This window comes from Oncorhynchus masou, chromosome 10 (genome assembly GCF_036934945.1).
Source record: "Oncorhynchus masou masou isolate Uvic2021 chromosome 10, UVic_Omas_1.1, whole genome shotgun sequence".
Taxonomy (NCBI): Eukaryota; Metazoa; Chordata; class Actinopteri; order Salmoniformes; family Salmonidae; genus Oncorhynchus; species Oncorhynchus masou.
This window is the reverse complement of record NC_088221.1, coordinates 33,524,794-33,539,421: the sequence shown is the minus strand read 5'-3', so window position 1 is coordinate 33,539,421 and position 14,628 is coordinate 33,524,794. Positions and strand designations below refer to the sequence as shown.

Below are 14,628 nucleotides of genomic sequence, written 5' to 3'. Positions count from 1 at the left end.
TTAGACACAAACGTTCAATGTTTTACCTGAGTGCAGTAACCATTAGTAACCATTAGGAGAAACCACAGTGCATATCCTGGCAAAAAAAATAACATAACACAATACTCTGGTTCTCTCACCTGTAACAAGAAGTTCAGCGTTGCTGGTGGCTTGTCCAGCACCATTGGTGGCTCTCACAGAAAATCTTCCACTGTGCGCGGCTGTCACAGCAGGGATCATCAGAACAGCGCGGCCATCGCTGAACGAGATCTGTGCGCCGGGCAGAGCGGCAGCGGAAAGAACCTGGCCATCACGGAACCAGCTCACCTCGGGAACTGGATTACCTTTAGATCAAGTCAACATTCTAGTCAGCACTGAGCAGAGATGAAGATGGTGATGATTTTGAACAAGAAGTTACAATTCAGAGGAAAGCTGAGGCATTTTCTCTCAGGAACTACAAAAGGCCTGCAATATCACATAGGGCCGGCTTCCCAGGCTCAGTTTATGCCTAGTCCAGAACTCAAAAGCATTTTCAATGGTGATTCTCCATTGAAAGAGCTTTTTACTAAAGTCTAGGCTTAATCTGTGTCTGGGAATCCAATCCATTAATAGGGTACTCATTACTTGTTTATAGACTTCATAAAATGTTGCTGTGCAAAGGCTTTATATCTGCGGTTTTACATCAATGATTCAACACATTCAGACTGCATCTACAGTACCCAGTCAAAAATTTGGACACACCTACTCATTCAAGGGTTTTTCTTAATTTTTTTCTTTCTTAATTTTTCTAATGCCAAGAGTGTGCAAAGCTGTCATCAAGGCAAAGGATGGCTACTTTGAAGAAACTCAAATATAAAATATATTTGGATTTGTTTAACACTTTTTTGGTTACTACATGATTCCATATCTGTTATTTCATAAGTTTGATGTCTTCACTATTATTCTACAATATTGAAAATAGTCTAAATAAATAAAAACCCATGAACGAGTAGGCGTGTCCAAACTTTTGAAAAGGTCCTGTATGTTTGGACATTCAGCTATATTCAAGAGGTATAGTTGAAGAACACAAGAGATCTCCTTACCACTAACTTGAGCCTCAAACGTTGCAGCACTACCCTCTAGTGCCACACCGCTTTGCAGAGGCTGTGTAAATGTTGGTGCCTGTGTTGACATTGTGGACGGCACCCTAAGAGACACAACAAAGCACATCACCAAATCACTCACACACCATAAATCTACCTTATTAATCTTTTACAATAATTGAATGGAAAAAATTGCTGAACAAAGCACACATATACATTTAAATTTAGCCACTGAGGGCAGGTTTCCCAGACACAGACTAAGCCTAATCCATGACTAAAAAGCATTGTCAATGGAGATTCTCCATCGAAAGGGCTTTGATTCCAGGACTAGGTTTAATCAGAATAATCTACCTTTCTTTGACATCTTTTACAGTAGTTTTATGGCAAATACATTTGAACTCAATTCTTAGTTTATGAGAGTGTTACGTCACTTGTGTCACATCACCAAGCCAATGAGTCTACCTTTCTTTTACATCTTTTACATATGCAAATTAAACCTTAACATCAAATGAACCCAGCATGTATTATTAGCCAATGAGTATCTAATCACTTGTGTCATATCCAGCACCTGGCTTACTGTCACTTGAGCTATCAGAGGATCCATGAGATCTGGGTGTTAGGCCGAACACCAGGGCCACAGCTCCGTGTGACAGCTCACAGACAAGACAGTAACAACTGGAAGCTAGCTAGCTACCCCTCAGGAGATATGTGCTTCACACACACACTTAAATAACAGATGGCCAACTGGCCTTACATCAATGTTTAATGATTTCCAGTTAAATTCATGTTGATATATTTCAAGTTAAGGTAATAAATTACAGTGTAACACTTTACATTACAGTGACCTTATTACTGTGCAAGTATTCTATAAGTACAGTGTAACAAGTACTGTAATTACTCAATGTTACACTGTATGTACACTGTATTAAGGGTAAGGCAAGTGTTACTCAATGTAACTAATAGGTGTGTAATAGATTATTTATAACTCTAACTGAACAGAACATATCCCTTGACGTCAGCTGTTAGGCCTACAGTTACACTAGGCCTATACAACACATATGCCTTGACTGGGCCTATGTTTAAGTGCTAAAATGTCTGCCATTGCCGTTCCAGTTCCAGATACAACATAATCCACCAAGGCATCTTTAAATAGCAGCTGGATAACATATCAACATGAGGTTTTGGAATGAAGTATTAATAAACCAGTCATGAATTTAAAGACTGTGTCATCTCCAACAATGTACAAAACACTGCAAATGTAAAGCTTAATATTTTAAGAACTTGTTTAGGACTATAGATAGAACAGCTTAAACTTAGTAGGCCTGGACTTTCAATCCAGTACAGGCCTAGAATCGATAATTTATTGACATACATTATTCAACCCAAAAATATGAGCCATTAAGCACTATAGTATCACATTACCTTTCATCCTTAGATACAACGCACATCAAATATAGATTCCTTAGGCTTTTACATTTTTTTATTTAACCTTTATTTAACGAGGCAAGTGAGTTAAGAACACATTCTTATTTACAATGACAGCCAAACCCGGACGGCGCTGGCCCCTATGGGACCAATCACGGCCGGATGTGATGCAGCCTGGATTCAAACAAGGTTCTGCAGTGACATCTCTTGCACTGAGATGCATTATCTTAGATTACTGCACCACTTGGGAGCCTTAATGAAACACAATATCACAACTTCCATAGAATAGAACATCAATGAAGCTAGCAGAGAACAGTTATTCTTCATCCGGATATACAGAATATCACTTCAGAAAGTATAACTTTGAAAAACTTCACCTCGAGAAATCTCCACAGATCATTAAACAATGGCCTGAGTATATACTGTTCAGAAAGTATACATTGGCGCAACAATTAACTAAAGCATTGCCTTAACAATCAATTATAGCCTGCATCATATCGATAATGTATGAAAACTATCCAAAACTGTAAACTTTTGATGAGCCATGTAACACAAATTGGAACGCTCTAAAAATACTCGGTACCAGACTTGATTGACAGTCACCATGTGACACATAACTGGAGGTGCAACTGATAGCCCTGCTGCTGATTCCCTTAAAAAGACATTGCTCCGCAGCTGGGATACCACTCTAACGCTAATACGGGCTATTCTGGGAGCTTCTCAAATCATTTCACCAAATAGAAAAAACCTTGAATTAAAAGCATTAGTTCTTAATAAGGTATGTATTTAAAATAAAACATTCATAATGTTAAATGATTCCCATAATATATTTTGAGACACGTGTCTCCAATTAGGTGGAAATCACCAATTGTCACATTATTCTTTAGGAATTAGTATATACCGATAACACAATATTAATTGACAAGCACTGCATTAGTATAGGTTAAGGTTTAATGAACTACAATTACTTACTTGTATCCACAAGAGTGCCTGGATTTGATTGGGGGAAGCCCAGGAGTTTTATCTCATCAGAAATCTCCTTATCCAGAAATGTTGACAGAAAATCCAATGTGAGAACAGTTTAGCCTCAAAGAAACCCCAAAAAACAAAACCACACAGTGTAGCTGTGTAGTTTTGTTTTTTTTCCTTATGCAATCCCTACACCCGAGGCAAGGCTGGGAATGCTCCAACTGCTCAGAAGTGACAATATGGTTGTGTTACTTTTTATACCCCTGGGCAAATCAGCATCATCAGTGCACCCGCTCCCCTTATTGGTCTGCCACTCAGAGGGGCTGATGGGAGATGGGAAGCTATATTATGCAAGCTCACACCTGTCACTCACTTCACTTAACATTGTCCAGGCACTGTTGTCACTGCTTGGGTTCATCTGCCTTTCTTTTGACACAAAACATTTAGCTTGGAATGACTGTCTTCTTGAATAAGGACAATCTTTCATATCCCCAAATGCTACCACTATGTCAATTTCTGTTCTAAAATGTAAAAGTACCTGCCATTAATTTATTGACCAAATGGAAAGCGTGTCTATGCTTGTCACTCAGATCCTGGGCTACCCCCATCACCTACGCAGCAAGACTGGAACAAATTATGCCATTAGAGAAACAGGGGCATTGTTTACATATGGCTGCTAAATACTTGTGGCAGCTATGTTAGTACTTGTACGTTTTCCTGTCTTTATATACAAAGATGTATAATAGTCTGTACAGCCTTATTCTAAAATTGATTAAATAAAAAAAATCCTCATCAATCTACTCACAATACCACATAATGACAAAGCAAAAACAGGTTTTTAGATATTTGCAAATGTATTAAAAATAAAAAAAACAGAAATACCTTTCTTACATAATTATTCAGACCCTGTACCTCATTGACTCTGCCCTTGATTACTGACCTCTGCCTGCCCTCGACCTGCCCTAGCCTGTCCCCTTGTGTAATAAATACTTTGAGAATTGTACTATCCGCCTCCCGTGTCTGCAGCTGGGTCATATCCTGAGTCGTGGTAGTACGAACTGGCCATGACTGACCCAGCAGACTCGGACTAGCTCTGCAACACTGTCTCCTCACAAGGAGCCACCATTAGAAGACATGAGGAGATGCTACGGAACCTTATGGAAAGATTCCACACCGTGGCAGAATGCCATGACCAAACCTTCCACACCTTACTGGAGCAATTCTGCGAGACATCTAATAGGCAGCAAGCCACAACGGTACCTGCCCAGACTCTCAGTAACCTCATTACAAGCGGTGCTTCTCCCCTTCCTAATCTGGCTCTCTGAGAACCCCACCTACCTCCTCCGGAGCCCTACACTGGGGATCCTGAAACATGCCAGGCGTTTCTCTCCCGGTGCTCCCTCATCTTTGAGCTGCAGCCCTGTTCGCTTCCTTCGGATCGCTAGAAGATAGCGTACCTTAAAACGCTGTCTGGGAGGGCGCTCACCTGGGCTACGGCGGTGTGGGAACAACAAACCGCCGTGTGCCATAATCTGGAGGCGTTCGTAGAGGAGGTAAGGAAGGTGTTCGATTCTCCGATGTACTGTGTCTGGAAACTGCGTCAGGATTCCCATAGAGTGGCTGACTTCCCTATTCGACACCTTCCATCATGGACTATCGGAGAGGATTAAAGACGAGATACCCATGGACCTCGACTCCCGGAAGTCCCCGACGCCTACACGCCTGAGAGAATCCGGAGTTACCCAAGTTCCCTCGGGAATCATCAAGGACTGTCGATTCATCTCCTCCGGGGCCCATGCCACTGGGCAAGTCTATATTATCCCCAAGTCTATATTATATTATCCCCTGAGGAACGTTCACACAGACTGAGCTCTGAAAGCTGTCTGTATTGTGGAACTTCGGGACTTTACATATCCACCTGAACAATAAAATACCCAGGTCCATCAGTAGGTATGAGTATGTTGGTGGGCCATACAGGGAGTCTCCCATCTCCCTTTACCCCTCTCCATGCTATCCTATTGTGGGGTGACCGGTCTAAGTCTCTCCGGGTGATCCTGGACTCAAGAGTTTTATGGACACTGCCTTGGTGTCGGAGCTGAGACTCTCCACACAATCTCTCTCCGTTTCCTTGTACGCCAGAGCAGTGAACGGACGCGCTATTGGCAGGATCAATCACAGCACCATTTCTATCAATCTGAGAGTGTCAGGGAATCACAGTGAGTCCATGCAGTTCCTGCTCATTGAATCTCCTCATACACCTGTGGTTTTGGGATTGTCATGGCTCCAGAGGCACAACCCCCTGATCGACTGGGCTATGGGTTCTATCCTGGGGTAGAGCCCGTTTTGCCACGCACATTGCCTCTAGGTGGCGCAGCCTGCCCCTGGACATCCTCCCGTGTGCTTGGGTAAAGCTTTGGATCTCGCCACCATCCCTGCGGAGTATCAGGGCCTCCGGGAGATTTTCAAAAAGGCCTGCATCATATCTCTTCCTAAACATCAACCCTATGATTGCGCCATTGACCTCTTCCCTGGTACTACACCACCTCAGGGACAGCTCTATTCCCTGTCTGGTCCGGAGACCAAGGCCATGGAAGAGTACATTGAGGGCTTTCTGGCTGCTTGGAGCATTCGTCCTTTATCCTGCCGGCTCAGGGTTCTTCTTTGTGCAGAAGAACAAAACCCTCCGCCCGTGTATCGACTACCGGGGCCTCAATGACATCACGGTAAAGAAACGTTACCCACTACCACTCCTCTCCGCGTCGTTCAAGCCTCTCCAGGTGGCGACTGTATTTTCGAAGTTGGACCTTCGGAACGCATACCATCTGGTTAAGATACGGGAAGGAGACGAATGGAAAACAGCCTTTAACACAGCTATTAGGCACTACGAATATCTGGTGATGCCATTCGGATTGACCAACGCTCCCACAGCGTTCCAGGCTCTGGGCAATGATGTGCTCCGTGACATGTTGAACAGATTTGTGTTCGTTTACCTTGACGATATCCTTGTCTTTTCCCGTTCGGTTCAGGAGCATGTCCTCACGTCCGACAAGTCCTGCAGCGCCTCCTGGAGAACCAGTTGCTTGTCAAGGCTGAGAAGTGTGAATTCCATCGTTCCACTATCTCCTTTCTGGGATACGTCATCACAGCAGGGAACATTCAATGGATCCTGACAAGGTGAGAGCAGTGGTTGATTGGACTCAACCCATGTCTAGAGTGCAGCTGCCACATTTTCTGGGGTTTGCACATTTCTACCGCCGCTTCTTTCGGGACTACAGCACCCTGGCTTCCCCCTCTTTGCTCTCACTTGTCCCAAGGTTCTGTTAATGTGGTCCCCAGCTGCTTACCATGCGTTTTTGGATCTGAAGCATCGGTTCAATACAGCCGCCATCCACATCCATCCGGACCGGTCCCATGTCGTGGTAATTTCCTGTATTACTAAACATTTGAGAGAGCAAACCACACACAAGTCAGAGTCATATTATAAAGTCCATCTTTAATTATATGAGCTTCACCATAGCCCTGTGACTCTCAGATCAATTCGGTGTCTATAAATTAATTATCTGAGAGTGCTTACAAAACAGTTCTTAGTATCATTTATAGCCAAGACACACCCATCTCAACTCACATGACAAATAACAGATCTTAGGAACATTACACAAATAACCTTTTACTTGAAAGAGGAGTATCCCATAGCTAGATAGCATTAGCTATAAATTATTGTTCAGTTTGGTCTCCTAAATGAAGTTTTCATCTCGTTCTTGGTACCACTTAGGACCAAAACATTACCTTATCCAGTGGCATATTTCAATTGTCAATTCTAGATACACCCATCGCAAATACAACCCCCCCCCCTGGACAAGATCAGAAAAGACAGTGAGCCTCCTAGGCCATATACTAAATCAGGATAAGGGCAACCTCAGAGGGGACATTCAATAGTTATAGACACATTCCCATAAGAAGACAAGCCTGACCTCTCCCCTCTCTGGGCCCCTAGTGTCTAAGCCCTAGCAGAGAAGGGATAACTGCAAACTGCCAACAGTATTATCCAAAAGAAGACATTCTAATGACATATCTCACATAAGCATTATTATATTCATAAAGCATCTTATTTATGAATGTTACCTAACTAATTCATCCCTAACACCCGTCAGTTTGTGGTAGAGCTCAATGCTTCTGACGTTTGAGTTGGGGCCGTCCTGTCCCAGCGGTCTGCCCGGGACCAAAAGCTGCATCCCTGTGCCTTCCTGTCCCATCATCTCAATCCAGCTGGAACTTCTGGTGGTCAAATTGGCATTGGAGGAGTGGAGGCACTGCCTTGAAGGGGCGGAACATCCATTCTTGGTGTGGACCAACCATAAGAATTAAGAATATCTCCACACCGCCAAGCATCTCAACTCTAGGCAGGCCCATTGAGCTCTGTTATTCACACAATTTAATTTAACCCGGGGGAGGCTAACCAGGAGTTCGTCACAGATTTGGCTCGGTCCTCGTTCCGGAGTGGGCTCATTCCTCTAAGCTAACCTGCCATCCTGGCTCCCGCCGAACCCTGGCCATCCTCCGACAACGCTTTTGGTGTCCCTCTATGGTTTCTGACGTCTCCGCATTCATCGCCGCATGCACGGTGTGCACAGAATAAGACTCTGTGGCAAGCCCCGGCTGGCCTCCTACAACAACTCCCTGTTCCTCATCGTCCCTGGTCCCATCCATCCCTGGACTTTGTCACTGGTCTTCCTCCATCTGATGGCAACACCACCAACTTTACAGTGGTGGATAGGTTTTCTATAGCCACCCATTTCATACCCCTCCCCAAGTTACCTTCAGCCAAGGAGACAGCTCTCGCCATTTGAGTGCTCCATGGGTTATCAGCCCCCACTCTTCCCTGAGCAAGAGGAATAGGTCAACATACACTCTGCCCCAATGTTCGTCTGCCGCTGTCGGCGTACATGGAAGAGAGCCACCGGAAATCAGTTCCCCGCTGTCGTCTCGGGCAGAGGGTATGGCTGTCTACGTGGGATCTGCCCCTCCGGGTGGTCTCGTAAACCTTTCCCGTTTTATTGGTCCATTCCCCATTTCTAAAGTCCTTAGCTCCTCTGCTGTTAGTCTTCTGTTGCCCCGTACCATCCGTATACATCTTACTTTTCATGTGTCTAGGATCATACCTTTGTCTCACAGCCCTTTGTCTCCTGTTTCCAGGCCCACCCCCACTCCTCGTCTTATCGACCGCCATCCGATGTCCACGGTGAGATGCCTCGGGTCAAGGGTTTCCAGTACCTGGTTGACTGGGAGGGTTATGTCCCGGAGGAGAGGGGCTGGGTCCCACTAGGAACTTCCTGGAACCGGCGGCACCCCGGTCAACCAGGTATGTGCCCAGGCAGGACAGCAGGTGGCGTCCCTAGAGGGAGGGGGGGTATTGTCACGCCCTGATCTGTTTCACCTGTCTTGTGCTTGTCTCCACCCCCCAAAGAGGTCTCCCATTTGTCCCCATTGTCCCCTGTGTACATGGTTTATAGTGCATGTCAGAACAAAAACCAAGGCATGAGGTCAACGGATTTTTCCGTAGAGCTCAGAGACAGGATTGTGTTGAGGCACAGATCTGGGGAAGGGTACCAAACATCCCCAAGAACACAGTGGCCTCCATCATTCTTCATTGGAAGAAGTTTGGAACCACCAAGACTTTTCCTAAAGCTGTCCACTAAACTGAGCAATCAGGGGAGAAGGGCCTTGGTCAGGAAGGTGACCAAGAACCTGATGGTCACTGACAGAGCTCCAGAGGTCCTCTGTGGAGATGGGAGAACCTTCGAGAAGGACAACCATCTCTGCAGCACTCCAACAATCAGGCCTTTATGGTGGAGTGGCCAGACGGAAGCCACTCTTCAGTAAAAGGCACATGACAGACCGCTTGGAGTTTGCCAAAAGGCACCTAAAGGACTCTCAGACCATGAGTAACAAGATTCTCGGCCTGAATGCCAAGCATCATGTCAGGAGGAAACCTGTCATTATCCCTACGGTGAAGCACAGTGGTGGCAGCATCATGCTGTGGGGATGTTTTTCAGCTGCAGGGACTGGGAGACTAGTCAGGATCAAGGGAAAGATGGAGCAAAGTAGAGAGATCCTTGATGAAAACCTGCCAACAGGACAATGACCCTAAGCACACAGCCAGGAGAAAACAGGAGTGGCTTCGGGACAAGTCTCTGAATGTACTTGAGTGGTCCAGCCAGAGCCCCGACTTGAACCTGATCAAACATTTCTGTACAGATCTGAAAATAGCTGTGCAGCAACACTCCCCTGTCAACCTTTTAGAGCTTGAGAGGATCTGCAGAGAAGAATGGGATAAACTCCCCAAATACCAGTGTCCCAAGCTTGTAGAGTCATACCCAATAAGACTCGAGGCTGTAATCGTAAAGGGTCTGAACACATATAAATGTGATATTTCCGTTGAATTTCTTTTGATAAATTTGCAAAAATTCTATAAAAATGTTTTTGCTTTTGTCATTATGGGATATTGTGTGTTGACTGATGAGAGAAAAAAACGATTTAAATACATTTTAGAGAAAGTCTAACGTAACAAAATGTGGAAAAAGTCAAGGGGTCTGAATACTTTCCAAATGCACGGGCTCCCGAGTTGCGCAGTGGTCAAAGGCACTGCATCTCAGTGCTTGAGGGGGCACTACGGACACCCTGGTTCGATTCCCATAGAGCGGCAGTCCCATAGGGCGGCGTACAATTGGCCCAGCATCGTCCAGGTTTAGCTGGGGTAGGCCGTCATTGTAAATAAGAATGTGTTCTTAACTGACTTGCCCAGTTAAATACAGATGTATGATCTTAATTTGAGTCAGTTTGCTATAACAGGTTATTTGAAATATAATTCAATTAACATTTTTGTGAGGGTTGATACATTATTTTCACAAGGGAAAATCAACTCTGAAATTTTAAAGTGTAAATGACAAACTTCAGAAGCCTTTTTAAACCTCAAATACACCACAGGTTTTACATGTCCTGCATTGCAGGAAAGGTCTCCTGCGACTGCAACATTTTTGTCTGTATACATTATCAAAATGCTCACTCACAGAATGTTTTTCAAAACATAAAAAAATTAAATTGACTGCACTCCAAAAGATAATCTTCAATAATTAATTCTGATAGTGGACAATACATCAAAACAGTTTTCACAAAAACGCTTTAATTGCAAACAAAGGGACTACATGCAATAGGCAAATTGCCACAAAATGTACACACGTGTATGCTGTGAAACTCCAATAAATACATCATTTCTTTATTCAAGTCCCCAGACTCCCTATTTTCCCTCCTGCCCCTCTTGACTTTTTATGTTGTTTACTTGTTGAGGATGCATATACAGTTTTCCTATCTGGATCGTCAGTGTTGATCATGACGACTGCCTGGGCTTTGAAACACTTTGCTTTGGCTCTGCGGGGGAATACAGATCACTGTGTAAATTGAGATGTCACATTTATTGATAGTTTAGGGGTCATACATCCCAGAATCAAATCTATGGACAGTTACATGTTACAGAATGTCATTATTTAACTTATGTGTATATCTGTTCTATGGTTGTTACTGTTTTTAATGTTGAACACTGACTGCACTACACATTTCTCAACTTAAACAAAGATATTGATAGATTGATGAATGTGGGTAACACTTTGATGAGAACCTACATAAGGACATTCTAACACGTAAAAACCCATACATAAGACATCCATGTGTCACAGTAATGACACTAACTAACTGACCAACTCATCTGCAGAACAGGATTTACCATTGACCAACTCGTCTGCAGAACAGGATTTACCATTGACCAACTCATCTGCAGAACAGGATTTACCATTGACCAACTCATCTGCAGAACAGGATTTACCATTGACCAACTCATCTGCAGAACAGGATTTACCATTGACCAACTCATCTGCAGAACAGGATTTACCATTGACCAACTCATCTGCAGAACAGGATTTACCATTGACCAACTCATCTGCAGAACAGGATTTACCATTGACCAACTCATCTGCAGAACAGCAGACTTCCCCCTCTTCCTATTTGGCATCTCACACATACTTCCCAGAGTCCGTCACAATAGCACTCTTCTTTACAATGACATGAGTATTACTTTGGCTTTGAATCTGCAAGGGAGACAAACATGTAACTGATATTTTCATCTATTTAGAATCCTTTACCACCCTGCTTTCTTCACAAGCTATAGTGGCAACTTAAAATATCACAAATAAAAATTGATCACCTAATAATAGGCCATTTAAAGTAGTATTAGACAACTCACCCTGCTTTCTCCACAAGCTACAATGACACGCTTCGGGAAGGGATCTTCTCCCACCAGGAGATGCTTATCTTCTGGCTTTGAAAGGAACTGAGGAGTAGATCCACAGACTGGGAGAGACCAAGTTACACTATTTTCTATCGCATTGTTTGATATGTTCCATTAGGTTCAGGAGGATGTACTCATCAAATTAGATGAGCTTGTGCACAATATTTGAAAATCCAGGGCACAACGTTGGTTTTAGAAGTGAGGGGTACATTACTTTATATAGATAAGCTGCACCCCTGTGAAAATCATAAGTTGGTATGCAAGGTGAAAGAAACAGTCTAACAATGGAGACGAATGTGTACAATTCTAAAATATAAAGCAATTTATTTATTATACAATGTGATTTTCAGGATTTTTGTTTTAGATTCCATCTCTCACAGTTGAAGTGTACCTATGATAAAAATTACAGACCTCTACATGCTTTGTATGTAGGAAAACCTGCAAAATCGGCAGTGTATCAAATACTTGTTCTCCCCACTGTATGTGATATTATCAAGAATATCCCATGGCTTGTCTATCTGTTGCAGATAAAGGCCAGTCTTTAGCCTGTATCTGCAATATTTCAGCCCTCTACCACAGGAGGGGAGCCAGCCGTATCATCACTGTGTGAGGACTGAAGTAGTTCGTGGAGTGGAGTGAAGAGGTGTAACCTGCGGAACCACAATTTGACCTGAGAGATTGTTACCCCACAACATACACTACAACAGCAGAACAGTCAACCTTAAATGCAGTCCATACAACTTCCAGGTATTTCAATGAAGGAAATGTTCCCCTTTGATTTGAAAGATTATGATTTATAACTACCAAATTAGTCCTACCTTGTCATAAAAAACAATACTCAATTCTTTAGCCCGTTTTTGTCATAAACCAGGTTTCCATCCAACCTTTTAATGCGAGTAAAGTACGTCTGATGAAAAAATACGCTAGGCAAGGTGGGATCATTTTGTTTCTAAAATTAATTATGCAACAAATGGCATTGGAAAAGCTTTCATGTGCAAATATTGATATAATAACTTGGAGACATGTGTTGTCCTCCCAGTACGACTTGGGAAAACATTCAGTTTATTAGGCGAGAGATTAAATAAATGATGATGAACTTCATAGGGTGGTGAATGTGAGAATTGATGAACTTGATGCTCCTTTCTAATAAATATTAAGGGTCTTATTCTGGTGACATGATCATGCCGTTTGATAAATAATAATGTCCATAATAATCCTATCATCTCAGCCTCCTGTATTTATGCTGCAGTAGTTTATGTGTCGGGGGGCTGGGGTCAGTTTGTTATATCTGGAGTACTTCTCCTGTCCAATTTGGTGTCCTGTGTGAATCTAAGTGTGTGTTCTCTAATTCTCTCCTTCTTTCTCTCTCTCGGAGGACCTGAGCCCTAGGACCATGCCCCAGGACTACCTGACATGATGACTCCTTGCTGTCCCCAGTCCACCTGGCCGTGCTGCTGCTCCAGTTTCAACTGTTCTGCCTTATTATTATTCGACCATGCTGGTCATTTATTTTGAACATCTTGGCCATGTTCTGTTATAATCTCTACCCGGCACAGCCAGAAGAGGACTGGCCACCCCACATAGCCTGGTTCCTCTCTAGGTTTCTTCCTAGGTTTTGGCCTTTCTAGGGAGTTTTTCCTAACCACCGTGCTTCTACACCTGCATTGCTTGCAGTTTGGGGTGTTAGGATGGGTTTCTGTACAGCACTTTGAGATGTCAGCTGATGTACGAAGGGCTATATAAATAAATTTGATTTGATGTACACTACAGTTAAACTTTGGGGTCACTTAGAAATGTCCTTGTTTTCCAAAGAAAAGCACATTTTTTGTCCATTAAAATAACATCAAATTGATCAATCTGAGATATGGATTTTTCTTTGCAACTCTGCCTAGAAGGCCAGCGTCCCGGAGTCGCCTCTTCACTGTTGACGTTGAGACTAGTGTTTTGCGGGTACTATTTAATGAAGCCAGTTGAGGACTTGTGAGGTGTCTGTTTCTCAAACTAGACATCTAATGTACTTGTCCTCTTGCTCAGTTGTGCACCAGGGCCTCCCACTCCTCTTTCTATTCTGGTTAGAGCCAGTTTGTGCTGTTCTGTGAAGGGAGTAGTACACAGCATTGTACGAGATCTTCAGTCTCTTGGCATTTTCTCACATGGAATAGCCTTCATTTCTCAGAACAAGAATAGACTAACGAGTTTCAGAAGAAAGTTCTTTGTTTCTGGCCATTTTGAGCCTGTAATCAAACCCCAAAATGCTGATGCTCCAGATACTCAACTAGTCTAAAGAAGGCCAGTTTTATTGCTTCTTCAATCAGGACAACAGTTTTCAGCTGTGCTAACATAATTGCAAAGGGTTTTATAATGATAAATTAGCCTTTTTAAAATGATAAACTTGGATTAGCTAGCACAACGTGCCATTGGAACACAGGAGTGATGGTTGCTGATAATGGGCCGCTGTACGCCTGTGTAGCTATTCCATAAACAAATCAGCCATTTCCAGCTACAATAGTCATTTACAACATTAACAATGTCTACACTGTATTTCTGATCAATTTGATGTTATTTTAATGGACAAAACTATCCTTTTCTTTCAAAAACAAGGACATTTCTAAGTGAACCCAAGCTTTTGAACAGTAGTGTAGGCTATACACACACTGTATCTGTGAGCTTTTGGCTAAGATGCACGTGCCAATACCAGAGTGGGCACATTCGCTATATAACGCTCTATATATTTTTGTGAAAAATCATTAGTAGAGTTGAAAATGCGATGCAAACCCAATTAACTTGTTTTTTTATATCCGGTACATGGGTTTTTTAACTGCAAAAAATATATAA

The 14,628-nt window shown here is 43.1% G+C and overlaps 1 protein-coding gene across 1 annotated transcript in view; it reads right to left on the bottom strand.

Moving 5' to 3' along the window:
- Window positions 1-1,152, bottom strand: part of LOC135546846 (titin-like) — a 174,075-nt gene extending 172,923 nt beyond the window's left edge. The window contains 2 exon segments of the mRNA XM_064975418.1: window positions 120-323; window positions 1,062-1,152. Coding sequence (XP_064831490.1) covers window positions 120-323; window positions 1,062-1,152 — 295 coding nt within the window.
- Between the last annotated feature and the right edge of the window lie 13,476 nt (window positions 1,153-14,628).